At 45.6% G+C, this 19,786-nt stretch overlaps 4 protein-coding genes across 4 annotated transcripts; 3 read left to right on the forward strand and 1 right to left on the reverse strand.

The window, feature by feature from the left end:
- The first annotated feature begins 3,330 nt into the window (after positions 1 to 3,330).
- GGS25DRAFT_122889 (uncharacterized protein) lies at positions 3,331 to 5,132 on the forward strand. Its single transcript, XM_049256150.1, has 2 exons — positions 3,331 to 3,574; positions 3,630 to 5,132. The coding sequence occupies exons 1-2, from the start codon at positions 3,437 to 3,439 to the stop codon at positions 4,857 to 4,859; spliced, it is 1,368 nt and encodes a 455-aa protein (XP_049120087.1). The 5' UTR covers positions 3,331 to 3,436; the 3' UTR covers positions 4,860 to 5,132.
- An 825-nt stretch (positions 5,133 to 5,957) lies between these two features.
- On the forward strand, positions 5,958 to 6,563 carry GGS25DRAFT_475772 (uncharacterized protein). The gene has a single exon (XM_049259733.1). The coding sequence runs from the start codon at positions 6,100 to 6,102 to the stop codon at positions 6,403 to 6,405; it is 306 nt and encodes a 101-aa protein (XP_049120088.1). The 5' UTR covers positions 5,958 to 6,099; the 3' UTR covers positions 6,406 to 6,563.
- A 136-nt stretch (positions 6,564 to 6,699) lies between these two features.
- On the reverse strand, positions 6,700 to 11,446 carry GGS25DRAFT_475780 (RNI-like protein). The gene is made up of 5 exons (XM_049259734.1): positions 9,693 to 11,446; positions 9,126 to 9,592; positions 8,756 to 9,052; positions 8,376 to 8,698; positions 6,700 to 8,313 (listed from the first exon to the last, which is right to left on the reverse strand). The coding sequence occupies exons 1-5, from the start codon at positions 10,781 to 10,783 to the stop codon at positions 7,249 to 7,251; spliced, it is 3,243 nt and encodes a 1,080-aa protein (XP_049120089.1). The 5' UTR covers positions 10,784 to 11,446; the 3' UTR covers positions 6,700 to 7,248.
- Positions 11,447 to 15,979: 4,533 nt separating this feature from the next.
- On the forward strand, positions 15,980 to 18,960 carry GGS25DRAFT_123059 (kinase-like domain-containing protein). The gene is made up of 2 exons (XM_049256152.1): positions 15,980 to 16,497; positions 16,598 to 18,960. Exons 1-2 carry the CDS (start codon positions 16,081 to 16,083, stop codon positions 18,908 to 18,910), a joined length of 2,730 nt encoding a protein of 909 aa, XP_049120090.1. The 5' UTR covers positions 15,980 to 16,080; the 3' UTR covers positions 18,911 to 18,960.
- Positions 18,961 to 19,786: the final 826 nt, after the last annotated feature.

Consider the following 19,786-nt stretch of genomic DNA (forward strand, 5'->3'; position numbering starts at 1 on the left):
AACCGGGATTACCGTAATTGCGTTCACACCATTCCATATTAGTAAGTAAATTCTTCAGGTTCTTCAGGAAGTTCAGGTTCTTCAGGTTCTTCAGCATTACGGTAAATACCGAGGTGCATAAAACTCATTTTGGAGTATTATGTAGGTAGGTAGGTAGGTAGTTATGTATGTTACCGTATGTATGTAAATTTTGTAATGTTATCGCCAAGAGATTCGTGCTACGCGTGAGATACGCAGCGTTACACGCATGACGCGAATATTGAGTGCTGTACATGTTCTGGATTCTGGCCTTGATCGGTAAGTGTTGCTTTTTTCTTCTTTTCTGTCCAACTGATCTCCTGGCTTAAAGGGATGAATATAAAGTGTTATGTAGGTTGTAGGTTAGGTATTATTTAGAATTTTAGATAGTTCAAGTTGGTGACATAAGAAGGAGGCAGCCTGTCAAGCCTCGTTATTAGTTATTGTAATTGTTAGTTATCCAATTATTCCAATATCATTCTAAAACAACATGAACCTTGAAAGTCGGCGATTTGGCTGCAAAATGGGCTGAAACTTGGGGTATGCAAGAGCTGGAGAACGCTAGTCCTAGCGTGTTCCAGTTGAATGTATTGTACATTGTATTCTGGGTTCGGTTCAGTACATGTACATAAGCTACCCTAGGTTAGTTATGTAAGTTCAACATTGAATGTTGTGGAAGGTGTTCATGCTAGCAGCCGTTCGTTCAACGTGACCGGAAATATCTACATGTACCTATAGTTAATGTACCTAGTACGACGTAGATAGACAGCTACAACAATTCTTTCTGCTATCGAGTACGAATATGAAACAATGAAAGGCAGTTTTGGAATACCATGGTCTCGGGCTTTCTTTGTTGTACGGTTTCGGGTATTTGATTACATATGTAGTAGTTTATTGTATTTTACATATATATTCAATGTTGTACTCTTACATTTGTAGTACATACTACTACATGGTAAAGACTCCAGTTGAGAGAGGAGACTTGAGCAATTGATCCAATCGCATTCGAACAACACTAGTGTACTAGGAAGCTACGGGCACCTGCCTGCAAATAACATTACACAATCCCGAAATATCTAACCAGTCTAACCTAGCGTGTTCTGTACCTGAGTTATCCTAGCTATATCCTGGTCACCTAGGTAGAACTAGATAATTTCAACCAATAGGAATCAGGAATCAGTTTTCCCCTTTTCCTCTTTCGTCTCAATGAATCCCTTCATTGGCCAATCTCGGCCAAGATCTGCTCCACGCTGTCCCCATCAGACTGTCGTCATTGCTTTCCTTTCCTTCTTCTTGATCCTCTATTAAAATACCAGGATCTTCTAGTTGGCGTGTGTTGGAACTTGGATTGAGTTGAAGTGAAGGAGTGAGTTATTATTATTGTGTGGTCAATTTGGTATCTAACTTTTATCGTCGTCGTCATTATTTCGTATAACGTACATTATCTACATACCTACATACCAACACGACTATTCAGCCATTGTATTTACCGAGGTATAACATACTGTAGCCTTGTCTACATACCTATACATAATAGCTACAATTCAATTCTCAAACGCGATATCCACATCTCAGCTTTTTCAATACATTCAGGGCATGTATTGTACATACCTCCCTCCAATAAATATTACATGCTCTACAACTTGACTACAAGGCTACCTAGGTACAAGGAGGTAGTACGGTATGGGCCACCAAGACTGCTTTAGCATAGTTCTCCCTCGACGCCGTTCTCAAGTCTGAGATGAAATCTCAATGGAACATCTCCTAACCTAGTGACTTTCTGGCACTGCCTCCATCTTGGTAGCAACACGTACCATCCCTTTTTCTACCTATAACGCTTATAACCTATAACCTATAACCTACCTCCTAGGTACCCTCAGTGCTCCCTTACCATCCGATAATCTGGTACGTACAATACAATACAATACAATACCTACGCTGAAAGAGCCCTGGAGCCCTGGAGGAATCTCGCTTGTCTAATTTTAAGCGCCGTTCACCGTGACTGACGAATTTAAAGGCGCTACGGTGAGAGCCAGGCTTGAATACCATTGGCCAATTCCCTGGTTTGCCTAATCTCGAAGAGTCGCATTGCACTGTTGCTACGGTTCCTGCGTCTGTCGAAACATTATCGACAAAGTTAGCAACCCATCTCAATGTTCACTGGGCTATCTTGGGTTCTTGAGGAATTCGATATCCAACCGGCGGCAAATATTGTTACTTATTGACTGTTCCCTGGCCTGATCGACAATCTCACCCTTACGCGGTCGTCAGCCAGTCTCGACTATATTGTCCTTATACATATTTCCATTTCCATCACTCATTTCGTCATGGATCCGACTACTACTCTCTTTACTTTTATGCTGTAAGTTTCTACATTATCCATGAGTGCTTATTCCGGCTCTTTTATATATCTATAACGATCCCCCCTCGAGCCCATTGCTTTTGTTTGGGTTTGATATTGTTTTGTTGTTGTCATTTATCATTTCAATCATACCACTCGCTTCCTTACCTAGTACACACATACATACCTAAATAGTACTCGGTATAATCATCTTTCGTTTATTAATTTTTTCCTTTTTCCTTTTTCCTCTCTTTATATATATATATTTTTCGCTTTGAAATAATTTTTTCTTATTAAATTCTGTTCTCATCCACTTTCTACGGCGTCTATACTCAATCGGCATTTCCCGTTCTCCACCAATTCGCAAGTGGAAAAAAAACAAGTGGAAATGCTATTTTGAAGCCACACGGCATAACATTCCTTATTCTAGAATTCCCGATCTTCTAGGATTACAATACGACTCGACCAAACCCAGTCAGTATTTCCGGGCAAGGGTTCCACGCGAAGGTTAGCAACTTTTGTCATTCACTGACGAGAATATACCACTCCCTGTCAGCCCTGCCACGGGGCTTACCCAAATAGTGGAAGATGTGCTCCGTTTTCAGGCACCATCTGCTAAGCCAGCCACTCACTCTCACTGTTCCTGTCAGAGTCTGCCAGAAGCAAGTTGGTGCTCTGGTCTAGTGCCCTCAGCCCGCTTACATCCATGTCCTCTTTATGCCCCATCCCAAAAGTACCGGGAGTGGCATCTCTTCACTTTCACTCACCCACACCCCCTGCTTTCTTACGTCGTGTCTCTCTAAGTGGCAGATACTACTATGGATGTACGTACTTGCTTGGGTACATCCATGGATACCATCAATGATCCTTGGAGAAACATACCTAGGTATACATATACATAGTATGCATGCTGACTTACATACGTTACCTACTGCCTTTATTTATCATTCACTGGTTGCCCAACCATTGTACACCTCGATTTGACAACGAAGCTTACCAACTTACAGTCAAACCCACCCTTCTGTATCCTCAGTCCGGCTACTTGGATCGTGGGACAACTTCTCGAAGCACTACATCATGGAGCGTGATGCTAGACGGGACCGTAGCCAATGGCGAGGCTGCCATACCTTCAACAACATTGTATGCGACGGAGACCGAGTCGGAAACCCTAAGCGCAACGGAGGACTAAAGATGGGGCAAACATACTATTATTATGTGAGTTTACGTAACAGCCAACGCCGGCCATGCCTTTACTGACGATACATATAAGTATGAGACGGATGGGTCAACGGAAACGCATGACCACACTAAGCCCACCACAAACATGTGTCCTTATCTGCCTGGTCAGACCGTCAACACCCTCGAAGTCCCGTTGGAACACAATCTTTTAAGAGAGCGAAGTGCTTCCATGAACTCTCTTCGGGGCACTGACTTCCAAACGATGGACCCGGAGGATAGGTTCATGACACCACGACCAGCACCGCCAGTACCTAGTCTACCAGACCTTCGCGTTGGGTCATCGCCAGCCATGTCACTTGTTCATAAACGATCAACTCGCTCGCTCTCGCCTGCACCTCATTGGACTGGTGCTGCTCGGCGGTTCCTTGGAATCAAGAAGTCATTCAACCGAGATAGTGACACCGGTAGTGAGACTGAAGTTGAGAGTAATTATACGAGACAAAGTCGGCGCATAACGCCGTCGGGAAGCATTCGATCTCGTGATATGTCCCCAGAAGCCTTGGAGAAGTTTTTGTCTGATGATCGGCCGACGTCACCCGCTCCTTTTGGGCCGGCCCCAAGACTATTCATACCCGAAGAGCTTGTCGAAGAAGTTGACGACGACGAAGAAAATTTCGCGACATCCGCGGTATCCGAGAATGCGCCATATACGATGCTGTCGCCTCCGCCATTCCAACGAAGCCCCTCCGCATCTACAGTCAGGGGTAATGAGAACCCATCAACGGCAACCATTGTTCCTATGGAATTTCCACTGGAAAAGACCACCACATTTGGTTCCATTAATGGTCAAGATAACACGGATAGTGTCGAAGTGGCCCTGCCTCGGTCTCATTTCTCGTTCTCGACAACATCGTCGAGCTTGGCCTCCCCTGCATCTCCTGCATCGACTGGGTCTCGTGATCCAGGCCAATTCTCCTTCTTCGACGAGACGGACGAGGATGAGGAGATTTTCTCTAATGGGGACGAACCATTCATTCTACGTGGTTCTTACCGAGACAACAGAAACCGCAGCATCCCAAAGAACATACACACGCCCATCACGGGCTATAGCCTTCCCCAGCCTACATCGCATAACAAACATGCTGAGGTGAGCCACCTACCGGCGACACTAGGATCACCGGAGTTAGTTGCGAGACTCGACAGTGGTGTGCCTTTGGGAAGTGCTAGTCTTCTCAGCCGCCCCAGTATTGATACTGGGTTCGACGATTTAGTAAATGACATGGGCTGGATGGCCGACGTCATCCAGCCCAAGTATATCTAAACTTATCTCTTATACACCTATTTACGATATCCTATTTCTCTCTTTTGTTTTCACACATCTATAGACCGGGTATAGAAATTGGGCATGTGTTGTCACCAACCATTAGAATATTGGAGCATGGGCTTCTCAAAAGTAAAGCGTTGGAGTTTACGATGTCGTATTATTTTACCACCATCTCCTGTCATGGTATTTTGGCGCTCGGTTGGGAAATCGAGGACGGGTTATTATATCCTATACCACTGGTTATTTACGCGAAACACGGCCGATCATTTGAGGGCAGCGCTGGTTGCGCTTTCAAAAATTTGTCGTATATTAAGTATGGACGGACGGACGGACGGACGGGAGGATCTAATGAATGGGGGATGGAGGGAATGACCGGGATGAATTACGCCTCTCTCGGGTTCAAGAAAGGCCCTCGTGACAGTATTCACAGGGCGGATTTTACTAGGTCAGGTTAGTGGATATATCACTTTGGGTATGTAGTGTACGATGCATGTAGTGTATGTAGTGATACCCGTTTCATGCAGGTACCGACAAGCCGGGCAGCTAATGTTCGATCTGACTCATCGGATCATTTTCTCTCTCTTCCAAGTCATACGTACCTACATACATACATACATACATCATCAATACTAATTTAACAAAGCCATTCATCACCGAAACGTTGCTACGTACAATAGGTGACCCGAACAAACGCCTGATGAAACTACATGTACATAGATATCTATCTACATGTAGGTATACGGAATTCAAGAACCATATGTAGAGCTGACAGGTATGTATGTATTGTACTTACAGCTAACTGCACGTGTCAACTTGACGGCACAGCAGCGATAACATGGATGTACCATAGCACTAACTTACCTATCTGCTAGTTATGTAGGTAGATGCAGGTACGTATGTAGGTACTGTAGGTGAGAACGCTACGCTACGTATGCACCCAGACACCAGGTACATACCACTAACTCTGGGTGGCAAGGGTAGGTTAGGTACAGTAGGTATATGTAAGTGGTGATATACCTATTACCTACACTTCCCAGCGTACCTATATAACTAGTTATGGGGTAAAGGGTCTTTTTTTAGCATCCTTTTTTTTTTTTTTTTTTTCATCTGGACTATTGACGTACTAATCTCGTTTTACAACTCACACGTGGTATAAAGAAGGTGCCTACCTACCTAGTGTACGAAGTACCCGACTACCTATGCAAAGTTAGTGGTTAGGCAGACAGGTACGTAATGTATGTATGTATGGATGGATGTATGTAGGATGCGATTAGGACGACATCGTGTCAAATGCGGCGCAGTAAGGGGAGGATGGATGGATGGATGGAAAAAACGAACGAACGAACAAACAAACAAACGGGCAAAGCCGACGCTAAGCCAAGTACTAGGTGTAGGTATGTACCTATGGATGCTAGTCGCGATCCATCGCGTTTATGATACATACATCATATGTATGTATGTCCGGTCGTTGCTACATGTATGTGTAGGTAGGTATGTGCTGTTCCGGATTCCGAGGGTGGGGTATGCAGTTATTCGGGATTAAGAGCTGGAGATGCATGTGAGGATGAGGATGAGGATGAGGATGCGGATGCGGAAGAAGAATGCCTAGTACATGGTATGTAGGTATATGCCATGTATGTATCTCGTATAAGGCTGAGAAGACAGGGAGTGCGAAACCGCGTACATCATATTGAAATGCGTACCACTATGTATGTATGTCATAAGTCGAAGAAAAATCAAACGTCCTAGTTATTGGTTTACTCGTATTCGTGAGTTTTATTACATACCGTCAGTTTGCCGTCTTACGGCTTACGTATGTAGTTATCGTAACCGCCACCCCAACCCTTACCCTTACCCCTACCCCTACCCCAATATGATCATCGTTTTAGATCCCTTGAGTAGGTAGGTAGGTGCCTAACCTAGGTGAGTATCACACCTTCCATCCTGACTAACAGTCAAGTCGTCCTTGTTATAGACACTTACGTTAGTAATAACTTAGTATACTCCTTTAACGTCAACATATATATAGGCATTCTTCCTGAGGGAGGGGGGTACGCAAACTCAAACTTCCCGTGTTTCCATTGGGTATCTTCCATATACAATGTTATTCTACCTGTCCCTGAACACCACCCATCCACCAAAACCAAAACCAAAACCAAAACCAAACCCCATTCAAAGGTTGTTATGGGCCATCCAAACCGAAACAAGCGTCGTATTGTTAGGCTATACGAGAATATCCCAATGACTCTTCTACCCTCCCCATCTTCAACTATATATAACCCATCCCCCGTGCCCTGTGTTGCTTAGAGGTAGACAAGCAGTCAGACCTCGCCCCTCCTTATGGACGGCCATGGGCGTAGACAACCAACAGTCATCTAGGATTCGCTTAGTACGGATGAATATTGGGAACTGATTTCGAGGTCTGAGCTGTCATGCGAGTCGTTTCCTTCCCTTTAACATTGGTCCCTGAGATTCGTATTGACCAAGAAGGAAGACTCTGATCATCCCAGGCATCAAGGTACTCCCTCTCGAACTCAAGTGCATGATTACGAGGATCACTCCTGTTCCTCTCCAACACTTCTAGCGCTTTATTGGCTTCGGATCTCCAGAAATCGTCTACCCACTTCAGCAACCCATTTAAGCGCCCCTCCGCCGACTTCAATTTTTTGACCTGAAAGGTCCTTTCCGGTTGGGCTTGAGATTGGAGGAATGACTGCTTTTCCTTCTGTACCGCATATTCCCGGTCGGCGTCAGACATCGGGAAAGATATGATTTGCTGATTAGAACTCAGCGCGTAAACAAACTGTGCGAATTGGTGGTGGTTGAAGCTGTTGTGCTGGCAATCGAACATCGCAAGTCCCTTGTTCAAAGCGAGCACACGACAGAGTTCGCTCACATCTTCTGCCGTACCTAAATCATGGTTGCGAACGCGAAGTTGACGTAGCGTGTTGTTCCACTTAAGCCCGCCCATGGCTCCTGTCAGCTCCCAGCCCATATGGCTGTCTTCCAGTTTGCCGCTATAACCAGAAAGGTCGAGATATTGTAATGTATTATTTGATTCGAAGAATCGAGAGAGCAGCTCCGACGTTTTAGAACTCGCACGATTCGGAGGTCCCGTTCCCACCATACTCAGAAACTCGATGGTTTTGTTATGAGCAAGTGCCCTTAAGAGTCGGTTGAAATTCGATTCGTGATGAAAGTGAATCATATCCATATGGATTTTTTTCGGTGCTTCACTGCCATGGATTAAGTCAATCCAATCAGTTGAACCACTCTCAAGAGGATTCTCATTCAGTAACAAATGCATATTGCGGCCTGCACCGAGCCGGCAAAAGAGTCCAGTGACCATATCTCCCGAGAGACCACAATTGACAAGAGCGAGACGACGCAGGTTGCAAGACTCGTCAAGCTCAACAAACTTCATGATACTATGAAGAGTATCGGAATTGATCTATAAACATGTATACGTTAGCACGATCCCCATGGTGATTTGCATCCACGTTGGTCTCTTACCTTCCACCCAGAGAGGTCCAACTCTTCTAGACGCCAGGGTTCAAGACTTGACCCAGTGCTCCACGGTTTGAATAAAGGGCCATCTAGATTCCCCTTGATGGAGTAAGCAAGGTTTAAGCATCGTAATCTACTTGACTCGTTAAGAGTCTCCGAGGCCTTTATTGCCTCTATGCGGCCCAGATTGTGTGATAAGTCAAGAACCTCAAGAGTCGAATGTTGCTCGTGCAAGCCCTCCCAAAGTATTGCAAGTGCATTCTCGTCAAGATGGCAATTCGATACAGACATTTTCTTCAAAAAGCCCGGCCTCTTCTGTAGAACACGAGCTGTATGAATTGTTAGCCCATCTAAGCGAGTTACCATCACTTCTGCGCTATACTTACAAAGACCTGCTATATCAGACACGCCTAGGCGATTCCCACTCAGGTTAATTGAGTTGCATCGAGTCTGTAGAGACTTCCAGAGGAGGACGATAGGTGGTATAACTTCACACTCTCTACTCATTGGGCCCGGGGAATATTGACCATTCTCTGATGGCGAAGTGGGCATATTGCCGAGCACGTTGCTGAGATCAATATGCCGAATAGACTCAGACCCAAGTAGGAGAGCTACAATCTCTTGGAACAACACAGAAGAATTCTCTACAAGCTCGTACTCGGCTTTTGTAAGACTACGATTTCCTACAACAATATTAGCTCCATATGGCATATGCATGCATAGCTGTTGCAAGCAACTAGAACGAATTTAACGAACCTGTTCTGGAGAGCCAAGTTGTAGACTCCAGTCTTGCAACGTTATCGGAGGTCTCAGAAAGACTACTGAAATCGATATTGCAAAACGACAACGACTTGAAGAAATCGTTGAAGCGTAAGGCACGGAAAACAGCCAGGAGTTGGTGGGCAGTATACTTAGGCTGTCCCTTTGGGGCGAGGAGACAGAACTGAGGTGGGTTCCGCACATTCTTCCAATGCACCATCCATTCAACTGGAGCGCAGTTGTATCCTTCGATGAAAGCTCCTAGAGTCGTCTTGAAACCACAATAATCCTCGCCGTTGGGGAGAGGCATTTGTGGGGCTTCGCCGTCAATGCAGAAAACTTCACGGCGAGTCCACAGAGGCCAAGTCGGCTTCAGATAGGTATCTGCTTTGTACAGCTTTGATGAGATGCTTCGATGGTGCCGGCTGGAAAGCTCTAGCTTCCTAGCCTTCTCCAAGGGCAGTCTACATTTTCCAGGAAAATATATGGTGAGCTAATAATCTTGAAAATAGTTGATATGCCACCAGTAGACGGGACCAGGTGGATGAAGATAGGCAAACTTACCGAAAAACGAGGTCAAATCTTTCATCGTTAAGGATGACGTTGACTTTGGAAAGAGTCACCAACCCGAATTGAACAAGATTAGGATTAATCCTCAGGCCCGTTGAAGTTTTGGTGAACTGAGCAAGAACACAAAAGTTCTTGGTAAATGCTATATAGAAAGATGAATGATCCCTCCAGCCTCTCTTCGCCTCACCTGAGTTTGATCTCTGTATTGTATACCGCCGCCGAGGTATAATAGGATATATCTCCATCCGAATGGCTCTATGCTGTGTTTGATGAGGCTCTAATATATGCTTAAGCTCTAGTTCAACATCAGGGGGAGTCGGCTCTTCTAGAAGAGCTTTGGCGCGTACTTTAATCGCCTGTCGAATCTGCTTTAGCCATTCATTACGATCCTCTGGGAGACCAAAATCTATTTGGAGACATGTAAATGAGACCCCCCTTTGATCGTCCCACCAGACTTCGATACCAAATGATGGACGGGTCCCTTCGTCGTTGAACACAGACACGACTTTCTCCAAGGGGATACGTAATTCTCCATGATGGCTATGATCCTTTAAAGAACTTGCCGAACTATTCGGACCGGCGAGGTCAACGACGCTACCATTCGCCGAAAGTTGTGGGAATCGCTCAACTGCAGCAGAACGACTCTTGAACTTGATCAAGGCGAAAGGGGTAAGTACCAGGAATTCTTTCTTGGACTTCAGAATAGATGTCTCTGGTAGGAGAGGCCCCGACTTGATGACGGTAGAAGAATCACCAAAGATGCTAGCGCATTGACTGCCTGTACCCGAAGGACTCGTAGGTCTAGTCGAGGTAGATATCCGTTCAGTGTTATCTTCGGTTGAAGACTTGGAGGGCCTCCGGATCAAGTCTTCCTTTAAAGATTCAAAAGTGCGATTCTTCGTCAAAGTCCGCTTCCGACTAGTGATTGGTGAGGGAAGGTCTGTCTCGGAAGAGCTTGAGATCTGTGAGCTAATACTGAGCGACCTTAACCGCAATGCTTTCACAGCGGAGAAGGATGCGCGCCGCTGAGATTTCGGGATTTCTCTTCGGTCAACTAATCGCGGAGGAACTGGTCTCAGATCCATGCTTGAACTCGCGGAAGCCGAGAGATAGCTGAAGCGCGGAGTGATACACCTAATGAAGGGTCATTCCAGATACAAGGGTAAGGCCGGGTGTAGCTTCGGGTGCTTCGGGTGTAATCGGCGCTTGTGACGAGAGAAATATCGGCGGCTCACGAGAGCATATTAAATGACTTGGTGCCAAAGCCAAGCGGCAGATCAGAGCAGAGTGAACTTCGATAGGTCACACTCATCTGGGTACTAGGTAATATGGTATACCTAGGTCTAGGTAGTCTGTACCTATTTCACCTAGTTTACAGCTTGCTTGAGCTTGCTTGAGCCTCAATGTTGCCTTCTCACTGCTCAACTGACCTTGTCATGCTCGGTACTAGGTATATGTCTACCAGGTAACGAAAAGGGCTACCTATATTACAAGGAAATATACAAAGAAAGGGAAAGAATTGGTCGAAGGTAGAGGCCCCGAGACACACTTGCAATTATGTAAGTTAGGTTAAGGTACACGATTTCCCAAAATGTTTACGATCAACTTTCCAAGTTTGATGGCGCATATGTTAGCGTTATTGGGTCTGGCCGGAGTTGGATGAGGGTACCACATACCATACAGGCAAATTCTTTGTATGTAGGCACTATTGGGTGTAAAGGGTGTAAAGGGTGTAAAGGATGTAAAGTTGGTTATCGCACAAATCAACATTGAACCTGTTGCACCTGAAATCACAAACCTATGCCCCGGTATATACATACTAGTACTAGTAGTATGATACTACTAGCTATTAGATAGATGTTAGTACATAACTTGGGAAGGTGTTAGCACTGTTAGATAGGTGCTAGGTACCTAGTAGTGCTTAATATCAGTTATGAGGTAGGTACGCTGCAATGATCTTCCTCCACGAACCGGTTTGGAAGGACCACTTGGTCCAATTAAACTATTAAGCTAGAGTCATGACCATTCATATCCCTCACAGTGACGTATTCTATTCATTAAATAGAATGTGCCTGAAATACATAACTACATAGTATGTAATTACAACGATAACAAACATTGAAAGGCCTGTGCGTTGCCCTTTTTTCTTTCTTTCTTTTTCATACTTGCAGCTTTGTCTGCGTGTATTCATTTTAATGGAGAGATTTTCGATGAGGTGGAACACGTAGGGTCTGTTAAGTATGTATTGTGTATATACTACTAGTAGTAGGGCTGCTGGTTGGGTCAGGTAAACAAAAATCCTTCAACTGGGCAGTCTGGGCTTCCATTAATAACTACATATGTACCAAAACCCTCCATTGAAAATCATTGAAATCCATTCAATCTTCTCCAGCTCTGCAGCTCTGCAGCTCTCCAGTCAACGTCATCGTCCGTGCTCCATTTCCCCATCAGATCCCCTGATACAGATGAAGCATGGATGTGTTATGGTCTCTGATGTCTCCAGGTTATAATGGAACTTCCTTCTGCCTTACACAAACCAAGAGCAAATCTCCCTTCACGAGATCACGAGACAAACACAACTAAATGTGATTGGAAATGCGGTGTGGGTAGACCGTTAATCCTGGATGTATGTAGTTCTAACTTCTGCAAACTGCATTTCTTTGTTAATAAATTGTCTCGAGGCTTGTGTTACTCGAAGAGTCGATCCGAGACCAACGAGATTGATATCTGATATGCATGCCTCATACCTAGCACGATATAAAGAAGTGCTTGACAGGGACAACCATGTCGTTGAGGCATGTGAATCCAGGGCATTCCCCAACTCTGCACGTGTTAAAGTATGTACATACTACATACATACTACTAGGTACCTACTACTAGTAGTACATCACACATACCTAGGTTAGTACATAGTAAATAATCCTTCTTCATCTCCCAACCAACTATATTTATTCAGCATTGACGACGACGACTTGAAATAATGCTTGACATTGAGCGCATAGCATGACACTACATGTTTTACTTAAGTTCTATGTATATCGCCAACTTACTGATCTATCACTGTCAATCCACTTACTTACATCTACGAAGTCGAGGTTCATATGAGATATTATTTAACCTAGAAGTTACTCTAAGCAACTCGTTACGAAAACCCTAGTCTCATCCTCGAGGATCTCGGGATTCGCTGCTGCGTGCTATGCAATTTAAATGAACCGCTGATTGCGTTGTCCTACCCATGCGGGAGCGCCATGATGTTTACAGCCGCAACTGGCCAGATGGTCGGTCAACAACATATTAAAACTTTGAGGCCATTGGAAAGATTAACTATACCTAGGTAAGCATAACTTGGTGGTTGATTAGTACTTCAATGTTGTCACTGCTTGAAAGTTGACGCATCCTTACCATATAGATGCAACACTGTCTGGTCCTAGATCAACGCTAGTAGATTCCCACAACTTCCAGATCGTCGTATAATCGATCGACCCCTTGCCCGAAAAGCCTCGGTATGGTACATAGTTATTGGGTAGTAGTTACTGACAAATCCATAAGGCTCAACGGATGGACCGAGTATCTGACGATGATCCGTCAAAGCACCTGGGACAATCCAGGATCTCGTAGAGAAGAAACACCAGGCATCGCGGTAGCTGAAGTCGGCGAATTAGCCACGCTTGTGATATTATCACCTTGTGTTGTACTATTATGTACGTACAAGCCAACCGGCGTTAAATTCTTCATGCGATGATGCAAGGCTCGAAGGACCGCATAGGTACGGTACGGTATCTAATAACTAGTGATAACTACTCCATGACTTGATATACATATCCCCAAGCATGTATATATGTTACACCTGGAGAACCCTCAAGATACATACTTCAAGTTGGAACATTGGAGGCTGTTCCGACTTTGATATCATACTCCAAACAGTCATATGTACATCTCTTCGCAAATAACAAGGTTCCATACGGTGAATCGGAGATACCTTCTCCTCGGTGAGAGAATCATGGGATAGCTACATGTACTGTATGTACTATGACCCACAAGATCATCATACATATGTACAATACATGTATGTACGAGGCTACGAGCCTTCGTAGCCTCTACGAGACCCTCTGTAAGGGCCGGGGAGAGACAAAGAAGAAGGAGAAGAAAAGAAAAAATGACTCTTTTGGAAACAACAACGTTGGCAATCCCACGTTAAACCACACTGCCGGTAAGAGGCAAGTGAGGGATACAAAATGGCTCCATGACCGTTAAACGCCCCGATGTGCCCAGCTTATCCGAGCTAGTCGAAACTTGGAGGGTTTCATGTTGGAGATCGTGGCTAGACCCCCTATCAATCAACCCCCTGAAAACCCATAGTACCTAGGGCACTATGCCCTCCGCCTTGTAGCACCCCTCGCTTTTCTATCCTCTAAGTGGTTGATAGGCATGACTTGCTGGAGCGGCGTAGGTTAGTGAAAAGCGAATCAGCGTAGACGCCCAGTGATCCAATCAACATGACGCCGCTGTTAGCCCTTGATACTGGAAACCTCTACAAAAATATTTATATTATTATTACTATTGTTTTTCAGCTGACACGCAGTTTATGTTCGGCAAAGTCCCCACCACCTCGTTGAGTCGTCATGAGCACAAAACACTAGCTCTTTGGAATACGTATACCTATACGTAGAAGACCCCTTTTTCAGGAGGGGGCAGTATTGTTACAAAGCAAGATACTACCTCCATAACATTACAGGTAAGGCAATAAATAGGTTAGTTTCTAGGGACAATATGCGCATCGAGACTTCTAAGCCACTGAGGGCCTGAGGCAATATCGACACGGGAGCCTTCTGCCCATTGTTCGGATCGAAATTGGCTGTACGGGATGTACCCTAAAGGGGTACGCGCAGCTATATTCCAAATGGGGACAGAATGTGATTGTAGCCGCCCGTACTCATTCCTGTTAGTGAACCCCAGCGCTGCCTATATATATATCATGATGCTTTAAAGGTTGCTTCGTGTATACTTACCTGGTACTATCGGGTTATATTGTTAGATATACCTACATATGCACACATATAATCTACCTAGATGGGCGAGTAGTTATCCCGAAGGAGGAATCCATTTAAAGGTCTAATCTCGCATCATACATGGTGCATACACCTAGGTAGGTACCAAGATAGTACTGTAGCAATGTAGCAATGTAGTAATGTAGTCCTAATGTAGATGACTGTCGTCTGAGTATTTAGGATCATTGCGTGTTTTCCGCCCTATGTATGGAAGCGATCATTCATGAAATCTCATCTAATAGAACGATTATGTGGATGAGTCGATGACGGGACCTTTTCGATGATCTTACTACATGTTACACCTACTGAATAGAGGTAGGTAGCGACCGTGCGCTTGCTGACGAGTTTCGAAATATCCATACTACATGTAGTAGCTACCGCCGTTCTTCTTTTTTTTCTTCTTTCTTCAAGGTTGTTAGCCCAATCATAGTGGGGGGAATATGTCTAACTAGCACAGTAATGATACCGAAGAAGTTAAGAACACATCAGCGAATTAAGCCTATTGTGCGTAGCGGCAGGAAAGGTGAAACCAGCGGGCCGGTAATTGAACTAGGTGCAGTTGGTAGTAGGCGGTAGGCGCGTAGACGGTAAAGCTAGAGGCCGTAATAGGGCAGGATAGACCCCATCAACATTAGTTACTATGTAATAAGTTAATGTTTTCTTTCTAATGTTCTTTAATAGTGCAGGCATACATAGGCATACATAGGCATACATATGTACATGTTGACCCTAGGTAGTAGGTAGCCCTGGGGGCGTACAATACATGCCTACCTAATGCCTACCTAATGCCTACACTGTACCTCCTAGTACAGTAACAACCTTGAATGTTGACAGTACTAGGTATCATTGATGCGCAGTAACTAACTATGTGCTTGCCATTAACCACCCTGTTTGAGCCTATTATAAGGAAGTGGGGCCTAGGTCAGCTGCAACTAAAGAAAGACCCTGGGACAGTTACACCAACACCAACGAACTTCTGCTTGGTACTAACCTTTTTAACCTCAGGTACCTGGTAAATCGTTCTCCTGTAATTAATTCCCCCGATCCCAATCCTTCCCCAAATCCACGTTTCCACATAACATCGTCGAAACATACAAATCTACACTCTCTCTATCGTCGACACTTTGCCTAGGTTTGCGAAACCTCCCTAATTTATTTCTTGGTTTCGACAAGATTCGCTGCGTCATTCAATTCAATCTTTGTTCCAATTCCACAAGGATCACCACTCCAGGAATAAAGAAATACTTTCCCTTTTCTCCATACTCACCTATTGCCCTCGATATTTGATATTTTCCCTATGCGTACCTGACGATAACTCCCATCCATCTTTCACAATGGCAATGCTCGCTTCGAAGTCGTCTTTCCCGGCTTCGCTGGCCTCGTCGGGTTCTACTTTGGTTCCCGGCGCACAGTCATCTAACATGCCCCCCGCGAGGAGATCCCCCGCTGTCCTCGCTGCTGGTCAAGCTTACGCTAGCCCAACCGAGTCCGAGTTTTCTGATCTCGAAGGGCCTGATGCAGTCAAGAATTGGACGGAGGACCAAGTCTGCGAATATCTAAGGAGTGTTAAGTGTGGGGAGTATGAGAAACTATTTAGGAGAAACAACATCAATGGCGAAAACCTACTGGAGATGGATAAGGAGGTTCTGAAGGAAATGGGCATCGACAAGGTTGGCGATCGAGTTCGACTATTCCTGGGCATTAAGAAGCTTAGAACCAAGGCTTATGCGAACCAGACGAGACGCAACCGGGTAAGCTATATTCTAATACTTACGACACTTATGTCAACCGTGCTTGATATATATTTATGGATTCCATTCTGGGATATCTTCTAATATGAAATGTCTCTAGGATTCTTTCGGGGTGCTTGATTCCCAATACACCCCTTCATCATTAGGATCACCGCGACGTTTCTACGCTACGAAGCGTGCCATGACCGCCCCAGCTGACAGGAGATATTCTCGACAGATTGATATGTCGAGCCTAGCCATGAACCCAATGACCGAGCTTGCGAAGTCAGCCTCAAGGCCAACCTCCCCAATGCCTGGTACCGATCGATCCACAGGACGGCATGCATACCAACAGAACCAATCGCATACACCAAATTCTATTGGCCGTGGGCCTACTTCACCGACTATGCAGGGTCGTCTGGTAATGACCCATACGAGAAATACTTCCAGTCAGGATGGTTCGCTGATGGCTGCTTTACCACAGGGTCAAGATGTCATCCGCGTCATCTCCACCGGCGGTGGTACGAAAGTTGTTAAGATCGCGGACTGCAACACATGCGAAGAGGTTATGCGGGTGACACTACGAAAATTTGCGTTACGAGAAGATCATGACCGAAACTATTGTTTCTGGGTATTAGCCGGCATAGACCCCGATCCTACGCAATGCCGTCGTCTCGGCGATACCGAACTATGGCGTATCATTAAGGATCAGAAGCGGCCGGAGAGAAACCGTCTAATTCTCCGAAGAGTGCCTTCCGGAGAGCCTGGAGAGCCCGAACTACAAAGGGCCGCATCTATCGCCATGGAAGAGGCGCAGCAAAATCATACTGCAGCACTGGGTAATATTCAAGGCAAGAAAAGCCAACTCAAGGTAGAGAGTGTGATGGGTGAGCCCTGGAACGAGGGGCTGCAGCAGCCGTTGTCGCCAATATCGACCCGCGATCGTGAGAGAAACTTGCATATTGCTGCTATGGACCTAGAACGGCCTGCCTCCAACGATGCGCAGGTCACCCCGAGGAGGAAAGGTGTTCTGAGGCCATTTGGTGGTCTGAGACCACCGAGCGAGTTAATTACCTCCGATCTCACTTCATACTTCCCTGATCACCCAAGGGAGGATATTGACAGGACAGCCCGTTTATCCATGCGCAGGTCTACGCGTTTGAGCAAGGTAAACAGCCGACTTAGCGTTGCTAGCAACCTTAGTTTCGCATCGAGCATCCAAGATGCGCCGCCCATTCCAACCATTGCGGATACTTGGTTGAATAGCGGTCAGCTCGCCAAGGTTAGGGCTCGTGACAACCAAGGCCGCATGCCACACCCCTTCCGAGACTCTATCGCCTCGTCGGTCCTTGACACCCTGCAAGAGGAGTCTCCAATCGAGCCGAATCGTAAATCTTACGTTTCATTCGCGGATAGCAGTTCTGATAGCAACCCGGTCAGCATCACAGACCCAGAAGGACATGTTCGCCAAAGCTATTTCGACGAAACTAGCACACAGGGCTCTGGCTCTCTCAAAGAAATTACTCAAGCCCTGAGTGAGGATGGTGAAGATGCTGACGAGGAACTCCAGAGCTTCTTAGCTGGAGAGTCCTGGGATGACAACAAGTGGATGAAAGGTGCCTTAATCGGCCAGGGATCATTTGGTAGTGTATATCTGGCCTTACATGCCGTGACTGGAGAACTCCTTGCCGTCAAGCAAGTCGAGACACCCTCTCCCGGTGCCAATAGTCAGTCAGATACTCGAAAGAAGAGCATGATCGAGGCACTCAAGCGCGAAATTAGCCTGCTCCGGGATCTTCGACACGCCAATATCGTACAGTACCTCGGATGCAGTTCATCTTCTGAGCACCTTAACATTTTTCTCGAGTATGTCCCTGGTGGCTCTGTTCAGACGATGCTCAATTCGTATGGCGCTCTGCCGGAACCCTTGGTCCGCAGCTTTGTTAGGCAGATTCTGAACGGACTATCGTACTTGCACAACCAAGATATCATCCACCGCGATATCAAGGGCGCCAACATCCTTGTCGACAACAAGGGCACAATCAAGATCTCCGACTTTGGGATTAGTAAGAAGCTAGAAGCCTCGAATATTCTCAACGGTGCCAACAACAACAAGCATAGGCCCTCCCTCCAGGGCTCTGTGTTTTGGATGGCCCCTGAAGTGGTAAAACAGACTTCGTACACCCGTAAGGCCGACATATGGTCCCTTGGTTGCTTGGTTGTCGAGATGATGACTGGAACACACCCATTCCCCGACTGTAGCCAGCTACAAGCCATCTTCAAGATCGGCGGTGGCAAGGCTGCCCCAACTATACCAGAAAGTGCGAGCCCCGAGGCAACCACTTTCTTAAGCCAGACTTTCGAGATAGATCACAACCTGCGCCCCAGTGCAGATGAGCTTATGCTTAGTCCATTCTTGGCTCCTATCACCTAGGGGGTGTGGGATTCTTTGATCTAGCCTTTCGTTCTAGACAGTTCTTTCTCGATACCCCTTTTGCGACGATATATATTTTGATTCTCCGATTACGGAAGATTAATTTCTATGGACACCCACACCCAGACGGCAACAACTTTCGGGTGCCCTTTGGGTCTCGATCAACCGCGTTGAACCTCGCAATTCTATTCCGTCGCGACCCTCTCCGAAAATGGCAATCATGTCTGACCTTCTACGATTGCCATGGGGTCGCATATTATTAAAATAAGCCAAAAGAAAAAGTAAACCCCCAATCCTAGGGATGGGGATGAAGGGAAATTGCCGTCTTTTGATAAGTGCCGGTGAATTTTTATTTGATTTTACAAGAGCAAACATGGGCATTTACACAATGCATTGATGCGGCGAAATGGGGAATAGGCAACTTTTGAGATTCCGTCGCCGGTTCGTCTCGCTCTACTTTCCTAGGTGTGGCATTGGAAGTTTTTATGAGCCATCATTAGAATGATGGCTGCTATGGGATTTAAGAAAGGTGAATGCATGGATGAGAGTAAATGAATTGAGATGATTTTCTCGAATGCCTTCCGCATTCGAAATGCGAAGGCAAGTAATATAGGCATTGTGGCCTCACACGAGGCTCCGGAATATAAAGATGAACGTTGGGAGATATTCCTATGATTATGAAACTTGCCAATGAATTGTATTGACTAGATCGTGAGATGAGCTTAAGCTTGGAACCTATCCTCCAACGAATGTTTCCACCAGACTACCCCTATCTACATTACTACTGTCACGTACCTGGTAGCCTTGTGGCCAGCCTCATTAACATATAGTTTAGGTACTAGGCAGGCAGCATTGCAAATAAGTCTTGCCGTCGCA

Source organism: Hypoxylon fragiforme (genome assembly GCF_022984875.1).
Source record: "Hypoxylon fragiforme strain CBS 206.31 chromosome Unknown GGS25scaffold_2, whole genome shotgun sequence".
Lineage (NCBI taxonomy): Eukaryota > Fungi > Ascomycota > Sordariomycetes > Xylariales > Hypoxylaceae > Hypoxylon > Hypoxylon fragiforme.